This window comes from Corythoichthys intestinalis, chromosome 6 (genome assembly GCF_030265065.1).
Source record: "Corythoichthys intestinalis isolate RoL2023-P3 chromosome 6, ASM3026506v1, whole genome shotgun sequence".
NCBI classification, from domain to species: domain Eukaryota; kingdom Metazoa; phylum Chordata; class Actinopteri; order Syngnathiformes; family Syngnathidae; genus Corythoichthys; species Corythoichthys intestinalis.
The window spans coordinates 50,410,617-50,425,749 of NC_080400.1; the positions used below are offsets into that span (position 1 = coordinate 50,410,617).

The 15,133-nt window shown below is 39.9% G+C and overlaps 1 protein-coding gene across 2 annotated transcripts in view; it reads right to left on the minus strand.

The window, feature by feature from the left end:
* Window positions 1-322: 322 nt before the first annotated feature.
* Window positions 323-15,133, minus strand: part of LOC130917678 (protein yippee-like 2) — a 36,678-nt gene continuing 21,867 nt past the window's right edge. Inside the window, exons 3-4 of one of the 2 annotated variants that reach the window (XM_057839314.1) lie at window positions 14,642-14,750; window positions 323-4,961 (exon numbers count right to left, since the gene is read on the minus strand). In XM_057839314.1, coding sequence (XP_057695297.1) covers window positions 4,872-4,961; window positions 14,642-14,750 — 199 coding nt within the window. In that variant the 3' untranslated portion in view covers window positions 323-4,871. The remainder of the gene's footprint in view (window positions 4,962-14,641; window positions 14,751-15,133) is intronic. The other variant, XM_057839313.1, reaches the window with a different exon arrangement.

A 15,133-nucleotide genomic window follows, 5' to 3' on the forward strand; every position in this document is an offset into this window, starting at 1 on the left:
ATTTAAGTATATCTTTTCATGGGACAACACTGACAAAATGGCACTTTGACACAATGAAAAGTAGTCTGTGTGCAGCCTATATAATAGAGTTAATTTATTTTCCCCTAAAATGAACTTAAAATTTAGCCATTAATATCTAAACCCCTGGCAACAAAAGTAAGTACACCACTTTGAAAAAACGTACATCCCTAAATGTCCAAACTGAGTACTGCCTGTCATTTTTCCTCCAAAATGTCATGTGACTCGTTACAGGAGTGCTGTCAGCATTGCTGCAGAGATTGAAGAGGTGGGGGAGGTCAGCCTGTTAGTGCTCAGACCATACGCCGTACTCTACATCAAATTGGTGTGCATGGCTGTCACCCTAGGAGGAAGCCTCTCCTGAAGACGGTACACATGAAAGCCCGCAAACAGTTTGCCGAAGACATGCCAACAAAGCACATGGATTACTGGAACCATGTCCTATGGTCTGATGAGACAAAGATTATTTGTTTGGTTCCGATGCTCTCAAGCATGTGTGGCGGCGACCAGGTGAGGAGTACAAAGATATAGAGGTGTGCATCGGCACTGCCCTCAAGATTCGATTACGATTCGATTCGATTCAGAGGGTCACGATTTGATTCGGTTCGATTCGGCAATGCATCGCGATGCCTTAAAGCCTGGGATGCATTAAAATTCTAAAGCAAAGCATATTTTTCATGAATCATGAGGCAACACAAGCGGTCAGACATTTAACAACTTTTTATTGGCTCTTGTGTCACTCCTGGTTGAAGTCAAATGAAAATACTTTCAGATATATATGTTTAAAAAAAAAAAAAAAAATCACAGCATTTAATTGGTGCTTTGAATGAGACCAGGGCTTTCTCTTTTTTTACACACAGTAGCAGCCTTTCACACAGTGCAACATCTGAACTCCTGTGCAAAATCAGTAATAACAGTCACTGTATTTTAGTCACAACGACCCATCAATAAAAGTATTCAAGTAAATATTAAAGAAAACGACAAAGAAAATATTGTAGTGCAGCAGCATCTTTATCCCAATATCAATCCAGGGATCAGTTCAGTTGCAAACAAAACATCAACTAAATTGCAATGTAGAACAAAAGTAAAATGTAGGCCTAGCCCACTTTATATGTGCAATTAACTTAGAAATGCAATCAGTAACTACCACATAACAATAAAAAATAATGAATTAAAATAAAATGAAGTGCAGCAGCATTTTAGCAGCCATAACAATCTGTTTCAACATGAGGAAATATCAGTTTTTTGCAATCGAGAGAGCCGAGAGATAGTAGAGGTTAGATTGGGCCTAAAAAATCCAGCCCGACCTGACATGGCCCGCTGGTATTGAAGCCCTTGGAGTGACGCGGAAAAAAAAAAGAAAAAAAAACGCAGCAGCAGCAATTTATTTTCATTTCTTCGAGTTGGCAGAAAAAACACAAGTTTTCTTAATGTTTAAATAGTCTAAATATTTTCATGATCATTATAAAAGCATTTACACAACAAAATAACGCTGGGAAAGTTTAATGTAAAAAAAAAAAAAAAAAAAAACATGCGATTTTGCAGACACACAGAAGATTCAAAAGGATCACATTTGTGTTGCCTTTGTGTGCATAAATAAAAGTGTCTTTCGTAACGAATCGCAAGCGCCACAGCGGAGGAGAAGAAGAAAAAGCGGGCGGTGCCACTGCTTCATGTGCGTGCACAAGCAAATGCACAATACAGAGAGCCTGCTCTCAGTTTTATCCCATTTTTAAAAATAATTTATTAGTCCGGCGCGGCGGCCCGACCTGACCTAACCCAAACGTGAATGCTTAACATTTTGGGCCCGATCCGACCCGTTCGGGTTCGTGAACAAGATCTAACCTCTAAGAGATAGGACATAACATAACAATGGCTGAAGCGAGAAAGAGGGAGCGAGAAAGATTATTGATGCACCTAAGACATTGAAAGCTGACATCTGGAGACATTTTGGCTTCTACGAGGTTGGTGGGAAACTTGACCAATTATGCAGTGTGTAAAAAATGAAACATGAGAATAATAATACAAATGGGGAACCCAAATCCGTTGCATCACCGGAATTGCGCAGGGAAGATTTTTGAACGTACTTATATATTTTTAAATGCGTTGGATCGATTCGGCTTGTTGCCCGCATCGAATTGAATCGTCCATGCAACGCATAAGGATGCATCGCCGCATCGATTATTGTTGACACCACTACAGTTGACACTACAACTAAATGTGTCATGCCTACAGTCAAGAATGGTGGTGGGAATGACCCCCCACCTCGTCAATCTCTGCAGCAATGCTGACAGCACTCCTGTAACAAGTCACATGACATTTGAGGGAAAATGACAAGCAGTACTCAATTTGGACATTTAGGGATGTATGTAGTTCCCATGCGGTGTACTCACTTTTGTTGCCAGGGGTTTAGATTTTAATGGCTATATTTTGAGGGGGAAATTAACTATTATATAAGCTGCACACAGACTACTTTTCATTGTGTCAAAGTGTTGTCCCATGAAAAGATATAGGACCTACTTAAATATCTGCAGAAATGCGAGGGGTGTACTCACTTTTGTGATACACCGTATATTACTGTACACTTAATAATTTCCTGTTAATTTTAGGGCATTTCCGTATCAGTTCATGTTCATAGGTGACTTCCTGTTGATTTGGGGGTTTTTCCTGTTGATTTTGCAGCGCTAATTTGTCACTTTCAGGTGATTTTGGATCACTTTCTAAAGAGTTTGGGGCTTTCCCAGATCATTTCCTGTACATTTAGGGTCATTTCCTGTTTAGTTTTTTGGTTTTTTTTTTTTCCCAAAATAACCACCAATGTATATACTATAAATAATATATAGCAATTGTTGCTCACAATAAAACTGTCCATTCAGATATCAAGGTGCATTTTATTAGATGATGATCCAATAACATGAAGTCAACATCAGCATCCCTCTTTACAAAAGACATTAAAATCGAAACATTTCGGGTAAAAAAAGTCATTTTGTACAGCCGACCAGAGAGAAAGCCTGACATGACCCAAATCAAATTCATTCATCATCGCGGGGTTTGCAGATAAAACATGACAGTGACATTATTTACATTCTGTAACACGGAGGTCGACATGAAGAGTATTCTTCTTGGCGAATACAGTAAATACAATATATTCATATATTAAGATCTGTTGTTTTATAAAATAAAAGATGTGAAATACATGACAGACAAGAATTATCCACAGCCTTGGCTTTCAGCTATACACACCCTCGTTTGCACAACTTTTGCCCGAGCAATATAGGATCTTTTGCTTGGTCAGGTTAGTGTTGATGGGTGCTTTCTTTGGTTGTGATGAGTTTTAATATGACCTTAATGGAGAGGTTGGAACAAGTGTCAACAAAAGCTCAGGAACGACGACACCCTACTGCCCTACATCTGGTTCCTATTTACATCCGTTATGTTTTTTGACATGGAGATGGATCTGAAATGGTGCCATTGGCAGAAACCCACTCAGCTGGGAAGAAGCGGAGACTCAAAGCCAACTGGCACTTTAGCTCATGCATACTGTATATTTGCGGTGCATTCCACAAGATGGAAAGTCGAATAGGTTCGCTCATTTGAAAAAGCACATTTCCATCAGAGGAGCTCTCCATTCGAGGACGGAAGAGCTTCAAAACTGCTTCGTGTTTCCAGGTATGTTCACGATGGAGTGTTAGGACCAGTTAATATTCACTGCCATTGAGGGCTAGAGACGTCCTATCCATCTCAACTGTCAAAATGGAACGGATGTCTATGGCAGCCAGTGACAGCTGTTCAATAGTAATCTACACAGAACATATGTAAATGTCTCTCATTGGAGTGTGAGAGCAAATAAAAAGTCTGAAAAAGTCAGTCCAGGTCAAAGAAGTGATTTCCTCTAAAGTAAGAAATGCACAGACACAGCACACCACTATGTGGATGATTAGCTTTTTTTTAGCCTCCACAGTACACTTCAATGTGGTCATGAAAATATTCAAAAACACTGAAAACCTATGAAACTATTCATACTTTGGCCATTTCTCAAAATCATATTGGTTGTTGGTGTTCATAGTTTGGGATTGCTCGCCATCCAATTGAGGCTTTCTGGTCTTTTTGAGCCTTCAAGAGGACTTTGGGGACCACCCCAGACCTTTGCTGCAAAGATCTGCAGTTCACGTTAAAGAGCTTTCAAAGCAAACGGCAAGGTTTTAAGAGAAGCTGATGACGGCAGAGCTAGATCTCTTTCAAAGCGGCCGGACCGGATCCCGGCCAGAAGCCGTCGAAGCTCCCGCATTACTGGAACGGGATCTTTCCCTCGCCCTCCCCTTCGGGGGTTTAGCCAGCGCCGCTCCCGCCCGCTGTGCTCGGGCCTCCGTGCCAAGCCTCATCACTGGCCCAGCTGGCACTGCCCCAATCATGTCGATTTGCTATAATCATCTTAGGTCATCGCTATCTATGGGGGGTGGGACAGAATAGCCGAGTGAGGCCGACTGCTGGATGCGTTTCCTCTGAGCTGGTTTTAACACTAGCGCACGCTCAAGCGGTGCGCGGACATAGATACGGAAGATACAGAATCGGGTTTCGGTAAGAAAAGGAGCGCTCTCGTCTCGACCGCGTTCGTCGGCCATCTGCCGCGGCTCCCGGCTTGGATGTCGGCAACCCGACGCGCGTCACGTGTGAGTGTCGGTGTGTGCGAGAGGGGAGGAATGGGCAGGGACTTACAGAGGTTAATGGTAAATCAGCCAAACCAAAGTCACACACTCACCCACTACAACCCCCTAACACCCTCCCCACCCTCCCCATCCATTCACCCAACCCGCTCCCCTTCCGCTGCGGTCGCGTCCTGGCGGGCTCGTCGCTCAGTCCCAGCCGTTGTCCTTGATCATGTGGGCCAGCTCGATGATGAACTTGCCCTCTTTATACTTCTGACTGCTCTCAAAGGCATGTTCCTGGAGGGGGAGGAAGGGGCAGAGGACAGGAGGCCTGCCATTTAATTCACATGACGCTCACAGATAGTTCACTAACAGCAGAATACTGGATATAAAAGGTCTTCACACCCCTGTTTAGATGCCAGATTTTTATGATACAAAAGTGAGACCAGACTTGATGGGACGGTTCATGTTAGGCAGAGGAAGAATGATCTATATTCTGCAAGCGATTGGTCAACAAAACGCGTCAAAATTGGTCAAAATATATTAATAGTACACTGCAAAAAGACCTCATTAGAACTAGTTACATTTCCTTGTTTTCAGTGTAAATCTACCAGAAATGAGTGAATTATCTGCCAGTGCTTCAATGTTACTCCAATCTCTTGAAATAAGAAAAATAGCTAGCTGAAAATAATCTTAATAGCTTATTTTAAGCAATAAATTTGTACCGTAATTTCTGCACTATAAGGCGCACCTGACTATAAGCCGCAGCTGTCCTCAACGTATTATGGGATATTCACACCTAAAGACCAGTTTTACTTGACAGTGGTATCATACAACTGTCATAAGACCAAATAAACCACCATGAAGCTTTGAAGCAACTGGCTGCAAAGCTTGCTTCAAGAAGCTTCATTTGGCCATCAGTGCTCCCTTGGGGGAAACAGTCAAGCCTCTTCTGCCACCTGCTGTCAACACTGTTTTTGTCCAACATGCCTCCTAGCATGCATTGCAGCGCTACAGATAAATAACAATCAAAATTCATGTTCTGTGCTAATTATTTCTTCAGTTACTGTTTTGGTTGTTTCATTAATTGCTAGTTATGTTATTTGGTAAGACTCCGGCAAATTATCTCACTTTTGAATGGATGTAAAAGATCGAAACTGGACAAAAAAGGCGGTAATAACATAATTTGCCGGATGACACTTAATGACATCTGTCATAAGCACTCAGTAATGCCCATGATAGTGTCATATCATAAATATGACCGTCTTATGATGCCACTGTCAAATACAGTGTTGCAAAATACCATAACGAACAATTATTGAAACAACTGGAACAGTAACTCAGTAAATAATTAACACAGTACATGAATTTTGATTGTTATTTACATCTGTAGCGCTGCAATGCATGCTAGGAGGCATGTTTTGCTTATTAACCCAAGTAAATCCACAAACAAACCGCACTGGACTATAAGATGTGGGATTCAAAATGGAAGGAAAAAAGTATCAGCTTATAGTCCAAAAATTACAGTATATTTGATCTTAAAAAATAGTAGTATAGTAATAGTAATATTCTCTTAAGTGGAATAATCTGACGCAATCAGTTAACTAGTCTTTAACACTCAAAACAAGATGGAGAAAATTATTTGGCTAGATTTAAGAAAACTACTCTGATTAAGCCGTTATGAATATGCAGTGTAGGGCACAGTGAATTTTTTTTCCATCCAAGCGTTTTTTTTCTTACTTATTCTAAAATTTGGTCCTAGAAAAAAATAATTCTACTCTTACAAAGTGCATGGTTTTGAATTTTGCATGTGGACTATTTAAATTTTTATAAGTGGGACATAAAATATTCTATAACTGTGTAAGTGAGGTACCCACATTCGAGGTCAGGACTGTCCATACTACGGTCCGCTGCCCAGTTTTTATTTGGCCGCAGCAAATTATGAAAATATCTTTGAATGCGGTCCTCACAAGAAGCTAGGGTTCAGCCTACATTCTGTTACACTTCTCATCTTTAACACGAGATGTAGCTAGTCGCATCTTCATGAGCTCTAGGGACAAAACCTGAAAACATGTTGAAATAAATGTAGGCGTCTGTATAGAATTTCAGTATTTTTTATAACTTATAAAAAAATGTAATCAAATGTGATAAATTTAGCTGTCTTGGTTGTAAGTTTCTTCTTTCTGACTTTTCTGCTGTCGCTTGACATTTTTCAAATAAATGCTTATACTTCTGGATTTGGTTTCTTGTAGCCCTTAACTCATTCCCTGCCATTGACAATTATACAGGGTTTCTACAGGTATAAGCAAATCTCATTTAATTCTTTTTAATGCCACTTTAAACTAATTTAATGCCCACATCCAACTGCAGATAATTTCACACACAGACAAATTGCAAGAAGAGTTGTCCGATATGATTTTTTAACCAATAACCCATATCCCGATATCGTCCAACTCCAAAAATCTGATACCGATATATGCGGTCATGGACATATTATGGCTAACTGTATTGTGATGCTTCACTGGATACTTAAATAATGATAAATGTAACAACTTCAAGGTTTTCCAATAAACATTCTGTGAAAAATAAGGGAACTACTGCAACTGATGTTATAGAAAAAGTGGCTATATTGCACCACTATATTTATTGTTGAAATCAAAATTGTGCAAACACATCGGTGTTTTGGATCAAGTGCAAGTGCAAAACGCCAATACGGCACTACCATATCACATATGGCTCACACAGTGCTTCTGGCTCAAAATATCAACAAAGGCACACAGCTTCAGTACAGTAATGAAGTAAGTATGTATGTAATGAGTTTCTAATTAATTATTTTTCAATCATTTATTGTTCATTTAATTGCACCATGAATGCACATGATCTGCTCACATGACAAATCTCAAGCATCTTAGTTTAGAGACACCTAATGGTCAAAAAGCACAACTGTTTAGCTAGGCTGTGACCAGCCCTTGAACAAAGGCTTCTACATTCACTTTGATAGTGAAAAACCGATGTCAATATTATCAGATATAATTTTTTAATTATTTTATCAAACGATTATCGGACAACTCTAATATTAGTAGAGGCGTGCAAAATTTCCGATTCTTAGATTATTCATGATTCGGCCGTGGAAGATTCGAGAACGATTCACAAACATCCAAATTCCAATTATTGAATTATATCAGGTAAAGCGGAAATAAAACGCAGTCAGTGCGGTCTTCAGGACGCAATGAGGAACGGACCGAGAGTAAATATCATGTGCAGCTACTGCCGCTAGGTAAAACTAAACAATAATACCTGACTGCGACCGTCAGCCGCTACAAATAGCGCCCAGTTGCTAGTTGCTACAATCATACGGCAACATAAGTCTATGGCAGATATCACATATATCTAGACTAGATGTGAAATGACAGACTTTCCCGCACTAGTAAACAGGCGCCATCTTAAAGCAGTAGACTTCTCTAGAAGGCTCTGTTGTAGAGAACCTAATTACTTTTTATCTAAAATACCCCTAAATCGGCAAAATCTTGACTTGAATCTATCTTTAAATGATGAAACAGTTTTAAAACTTTCACATGTCGAAAGTAGACATGAGGGAAATTATGGAATAACGGCGCAATTTTAACAACTTTAACGGTTGATTCACAACATTAATTGAATGTAGTTTAAAGCTTCTGATACAGAATGGGGACTTGAGTATTTTATTTACTGTTTTTAAGCGGTAACTTGATACTAAAATAGTAGTTTGGTTTATTTAGCCTGAGAGGATTTTTGAACAATTTTGGAACAAATATACAAAACATTTTAAAAAATGGGGGGGCATCAATAATCGATTTATAATCGAATGGGAGTCTCTGAATCGTAATCGAATCGTTAGGTGCCCAAAGATTCCCACCTCTAAATATTACGTCTAAAAAGTTTCTGTAACAGTCAAGTTTACATATTTTTTAATGCATCAGTACAATTTCAATTTTAAGTACATCAATTGTCAAAAATCTATACGCTTAATCGGGGCCCTTTTGGAGCATGTCTTTTAGTCTGGCCGGTCATGTGATCATACTGAGCCCCGACGGCTGCTGCTTGTTAATCCGCAGCCGTGTTCATCCAGTCATCAAATCCCCACAGCATTCAGAGATGGTATTGGTAAAGCAAGCAAAACTAAATAAATATACTGTAGTTTTTGAAAGCCAAGGTCCCAGTTAAAGGATATACACAAGTATACTAGTGTTACTTTAGTTTACCCCGTTAGATCGCGGAAGAGATACGAAAATGTCTGACTGTGGAGTGTGTCTACCTTGTTTTGTCTTTGTGTGGTTTAGATTGGCGTGATCAGATTTCTGGTATATAAGGGCAGTGGGTCAAGGCCTCGCCACAGAACTTTGATGACAGCAGAAAATCGACACAGCTGCAACTGATATGTATGTCATTACCCCCAACCCCTGAATAAGTACTATTTCATGTGTGTGTGAGTGAGCGTTCACCATGTGTTCTCCACCTTGTGGGGTCGTGACAGGAATAGAACCTCGGCTGAAAAAATAACCACCCGTAAGGTTGATGTAGGAAAATGTTTATGCTGGAAATGTTACAGTTGGAGCTACAGGCTCAGACGGACGGTCAATGGAGCCCTCTCAGGCACCAAACAACAAGGATATTGTGCGCTAGTGCGGGTCCACCACCAAGGACTACGCTCACGTGCTACAGTGTAAATTCTCACCTCCATGCTGACAGGGTTCACCTCTGACAACTGCACACACTCAGCTCTGTTGATGGATAAAGGAAGATAACATGTGTGCTGCATATTTACTCCCCTTGACAGGGGAACTAAAATGCCACCTACGCTAAATGCATGCTGCATGTTTATTTTGACTAGTTGATTGTAGCTGCCGTCTACGTTACGCTCTAAAGCAGGGGTGTGATACTTTTGTATTCAAGGGCTATGTTTAATATTTCCGATTAAAATGGATGTTACTCTTATGATTGAAATCTGTTATGAGACAGTTTTAAATGTGATTTTCAGAGCAAAAATGTTTTGCTTTGTATTGTAGGAAAAGAGTCAATATTTCTACGAGGGGGAAAAAACACTTCTACAATCAAAGCGTTTGTGAAATTGTACTCGTACCCCTTTATTTTGACATATCTTTGGCTAAAAGTTTTTTTTAATCACAAAACGAATAAATAATGTTATTTTTATCTTTTAATAACTTCAGTGATTTTTTTGCGTTGGGGTATGTTTTCTGTCCAACGTAGAGCTGTCCTGACTAGTCGACATCGATGACGTAAATGCGTCAATCAAAAACACGCACCAGAGTGACCAAACAATGGACTTATTTCAACAAAATGAAGAAGGGTACACTGTGCATTCTCTATAATGCCAAGCTTGCATACCACGGCAGCAAGTCAGGCGTGAATAAACACCTGTAGCGCCATCACCTAGGTATAATTTTGGAAGATGACAGGAGACAACAAGCTGGCGGATCGTAAGTCCATATAACAACATTTTCTATTGAAGTTGTCTTTATATGGGTCGTACGGCAGAGTATTAGGGGCTAATGTCGGGCTAGTGTAGCTGAATAAGCAGCTACGTACTTTACGTAGCGCGTTGCCACCTCCGTTATTATCTTGTGTTTTAGAATCAGTTTTACAAATAAGGAAATCCTTATTATTTTTGCTAACCCTTTAACACCGAACGTGTCGGATGCGACACGTTTACGCATATCATCTTTGAAGCCTCGTAACGTTGTAATTACGTCACCCACGTGCCCCTGGTTGCTATCGTTTGAAAGTACAGAAGTTGATGTCTACACCAGTTTTTATTTGAAGTATATCGACCAAGTAAAACGGGAGATAATGTCATTTGAGTTTTATTGTTTTATTGCACTCATAAATATGCATTAAAACGCTGCATGGACCATGTGTCTATCTCCATATTTCCATCATTTCTTGTCCTTTTTTCAAAACCGAAAGCAGCACAAAAGTCTACAGATCCCAAGAGCCATTGTGATGTCAAGAAGGACGAACCTAATGTGAACATTTTTAATAAATTGACGAGCAAGGTGCAAACTAAGGAAAAGGAGACACGCGAAGAAAGCAACTGCCGGTTGGATTGAGCGACCGACTTTGAAACGTGCAGAATGAATCGAAAACTAAATTTAGCGCAAGCTAATGCATTATTTCATTAACTCAAGGAATAGGATGAGCTGTATTTGTCAATGTTTTCCTCGGATTAGTCGGCATCTCGGCGAGTAGAAGTGACAGCAGCGTGCAAACGGCGGATGAGTAGGCTGTGTGACGTTGTATGTGACTTCACTATGAATCTTTTCATTTTTTATATAGATGTGTGTTCGAGAAGCTTGATTGCATGTACATACATACCTTTGATAAGGTGATGGGTACAATACCTAACTTCACAAAGAGATATCCTCCAAACCCTTTTTGTGTTGGATAATATATATAATTTTTTTCTCACTATTTTGCATTGTATATAACATGTTTTGACCATAGTACGTGTAAAGGCCAAAAACGCCTATGACCATAGCTGCTGTTTGTGTTGAATTGTCAAACATAAAACTATTCAATCTTTCATTCATTCATTCATTTTCCATGCCGCTTTTTCCTCACGAGGGTCGCGGAGGTGCTGGAGCCTATCCCAGCTAACTACGGGCAGTAGGCAGGGGACACTCTGAACTGGTTGCCAGCCAATCGCAGAGCACAAGGAGACATACAACCATTCACACACACACTCATACCTACGGACAATTTAGAGTGTTCAATCAGCCTACCATGCGTGTTTTTGGGATGTGGGAGGAAACCGGAGTTCCCGGAGGAAACCCACGCAAGCACGGGGAGAACATGCAAGCTCCACACAGGAAGGCCGAAGCCCGGGTTTGAACCCTTGATCTCAGAACTGTGAGGCAGACGTGCTAACCACTCAGCCACTGTGCCGCCAATTCAATCTTATTTTTTTCTATTGAATGTTTATCCTAGAAAGTTATATAAATATTATCACGCTTCAAAATGGTTGGTCGAGCATGTTTGGTTGTCAGTGGGACTTCAACATTACAAATTTTGAAAAAAGATTTTGGGATTTGTCTTTTTGGGTCCAAAATGTGGATTAAAGTTGGTCAGTGAAGAAAACAACAGTTTGGACATGAAGTTCAAGGTCTCCTGAAAAAAGGGACCCAACTTGGCCATTGTGAACAGTTTTTTCTTTGAAATATAAAAGCAACATCAAAGGCATGCAAATTCGGCCAAAATAGGCTTAGGTGTTAAAAGGGTTAATCTACATCAAGTTCTAAACAATCGAAGAATTTATACTAATGCTCCCAGCGAAGGTACATGTGCGTAAAGTGCGTAGCGGCTAACAACTACATTGCCCCTATGTAATAATGCGACTTTTGTTTCTCATAACAATATTACGACTTTAATGTCGTCCTTTTTTTTTTTTTTTTAATTATTTATTTGGTCCTAATACTCCGTTGAAACGCTGTATCAAAGTGCATCATTAAGTTTTTTTCACGTACTTCACTCCAGTGATACATTTATTTATCTACTCTGCTGATGCTCACTCTAATGCTGAGAACAATATAAACATAGCACAAAAAGAGTAAGAATTCTTTTGAATCCTGTTGCAAAAGTAAAGTCAGTCTTCTGAATCTGTTTACATTCCATGGTGTCCTGGAAGTCATTGAAAGACCTGCCCACTTCATGGATGGTTTTGGAAGCCATCCAGCCAGCAACACAAGTACTGTACATTGATGAAAAAAATCCGCGTTTGTTTTGGACATTATAGTAAACAATAACCCAATCCCTAATTAGCCACCACTAAAATATTTACATTAGTGTGGTGATTTTAAAGCATGTAGTGATTTTAATGCAATCAGGTCATTGATACAATAATTAAAGCATGAGGAAAATATTAGTAGGAGGACATTTAACTCAAATTTTCTAAATATTGGTACAGTAAAAATGCATAGTTTTGAGCATGTGAGTAGTCAAAGGTCCACTACTAATATTCACCGTCCTTGTCCAGAACTTATTCAGAATTGTAAATTTACAATACCACAAAAAAATGAGATCTGCAGCCAGATCAAAATACATAAATGTAGGACTTAATTCATTTTTCTAAATACTGGTACAGTAAAATGCATAGTTTTAATTATGGGAGTAGTCAGAGAGGTGTACTATTAATATTCACCAACCTAGGCCAGAATTTGTTCAAAAATTGTGGATTTACAGTACTACAAAAATGAAACTGTAACTTTAACTAACTTTAACTGTAACTTTTTAACTAGGTGTCACTGTAACTTCAACATTAACACTAACGTATGGCTCTCGGCAGGCCGTGTTATATCATCATCATGTGAGCAAAACAATATTTGCGCTGTGTGCATTTTAGGGTGCCTCGGATAATTCTGTATCAGAATTTACAGCACATACTTCTTATGACTCCAGGCTGTTTGTCCCTGCTCATTCAATTAGACAATGCTTTCCAAAGCTTGCAAACTTTTCTGTTTTATCTACACCTGAATGCTAGCCTCGTTCCCATCCCTCACGGTCAGCCAGCAAGAATGCTGCTTCCATCTTGAGGACGGCAGACGCTTTGAGGGTGACGGGAGGAGTAGGGGGACGAAGCTACCTGAATGCACCACGTGGATAGATGCGATGGAAGTTATGGTGATTGGCTGAGGGTTAGAGTCATATGTCATGGTAAGCCAATCAGAGCCGGTGTTTTCACACACAAACCAGAACAGCGTGTGCGGTAAACACACACACGCAAAACAGATGCTGAGGGATATGATGGCAGAGCATTCAGCGAAAAATTTGTCCTTTACGAGGTGGAGATATGAACACTATTTCAAGTCAAAATACTTGAAGCACAGTAGGCTATGTCTACTTGACCAGTTGTCTCAGGTTGTGAGAGTTAGATTTAATTGATTAAACTCACTTTATATTGTTTACAGCTGATTGCTATTTTATTATATTGTTTACTGTTTATTTTTGTTGCACTTCAAGTATAGGATAAATCTGTTGCTGGTGAGGTGCCATAACAATTACAAGGTTCTATAACACAACTACCTGTCTGTTCTTCTCTATTCAACTGACTCGAATACTGCTCAGAAAATTTCAAATTCTTTGACATACAACAACTTCTTTTTAAAGTAATGGAAATAATTACTTTCCCTGGTAACTAGTTACTTTTACTATAGAGTAATTCAGTTACTAACTCAGTTACTTTTTGGAAGAAGTAGTGAGTAACTATAATTACTTTTTTAAAGTAACATGCCCAACACTGCTGTCGTGACAGCACACGTAACGTACATGTAAATGGAGCAGTTTTAAGATCAGGTGACTTCATTTCATTTTTAAATGATGACAATGGTGGTGTTATATAGTTTGAGTGTTGAGAGCTTTTTGAAGAGTTGGGAACAACGCAAATCAGAATGAATTTACCGTAATGTTTGTATTACACAGGTGCAGTAATTTTAGGATTCGCTCATTTGACCACGGGAAAACGAACGTCCGCTGGCTTGACCGTGTTTTACGACCCTACTTATATCTCCCGACACCGACCCATCGGCCCACGGGAAATCCCTGGTATCCCCGTATGCCAGTCCGTCCTTGTGTTTGTGGTTACAGCAAAGAAAAGATTAGTACATTAGCAATGATAACATATTGATTTAGTGAAAACTGACAAAAGTTCAACGTAATGTCGTTGTCTTTCGCTAAAGCAAAGTTGCCTCTCTAAAGGCCAGCACTGTATTCAAGTTAAATGTCATACTTTATTCCTAACCTGCCAAACAGTACCCTCAAAGATAAATAAAGATGTCCATTACTATACCCAGAATCACTGACTCCAAATGAGGCGGTGGTCCAAATATAAAACGAGGTGCAAATAAAATTACAACGTGGCTGTTAATCACCTCCCGACCCTTGCCTCGCTTCATGTGCCGTAATGAAAATCCGCCAAGGGCACTCACATATTTCCAGCCCAGGGTGGTCTTGCAGTTCTCACAGTAGATATCTGCTACAGCGTGCAGGCCTGTGAGCAGAACTCTTTCCTCTGCAGGACCACACCCCACATTCACCCTGCAAGAAAAAGAATGGGTACATGGAAAAAAAGATAGGATGGAGTTGAACTTAACCCTTTTATACAGTATAATGTGTAGAGTGAGTCACTGAATTCCACCCACTCGTTCTAAGAGCACAGAGAACCAGGCTGCCTAGCACTGACTTGTACAGCCTTATTTCCAGACAGAATTCATTTGAAAACGACAGCCCCCCGAGGTCCGCTTACTCAAAACAATGTAGCGACCTGCTGGAACGATATGCGTCGCAAACTTCCTTAAATAACAGCGTATGGAAAATTGCTCGTCTCCCTAGGGTGGCGTGCATGGGAGCCTGTTTCCGACAGGCCAAAGTTAAGCCAATTGAAAACAGATGGAGGGAACAAAGAACAAAAGATGGACACT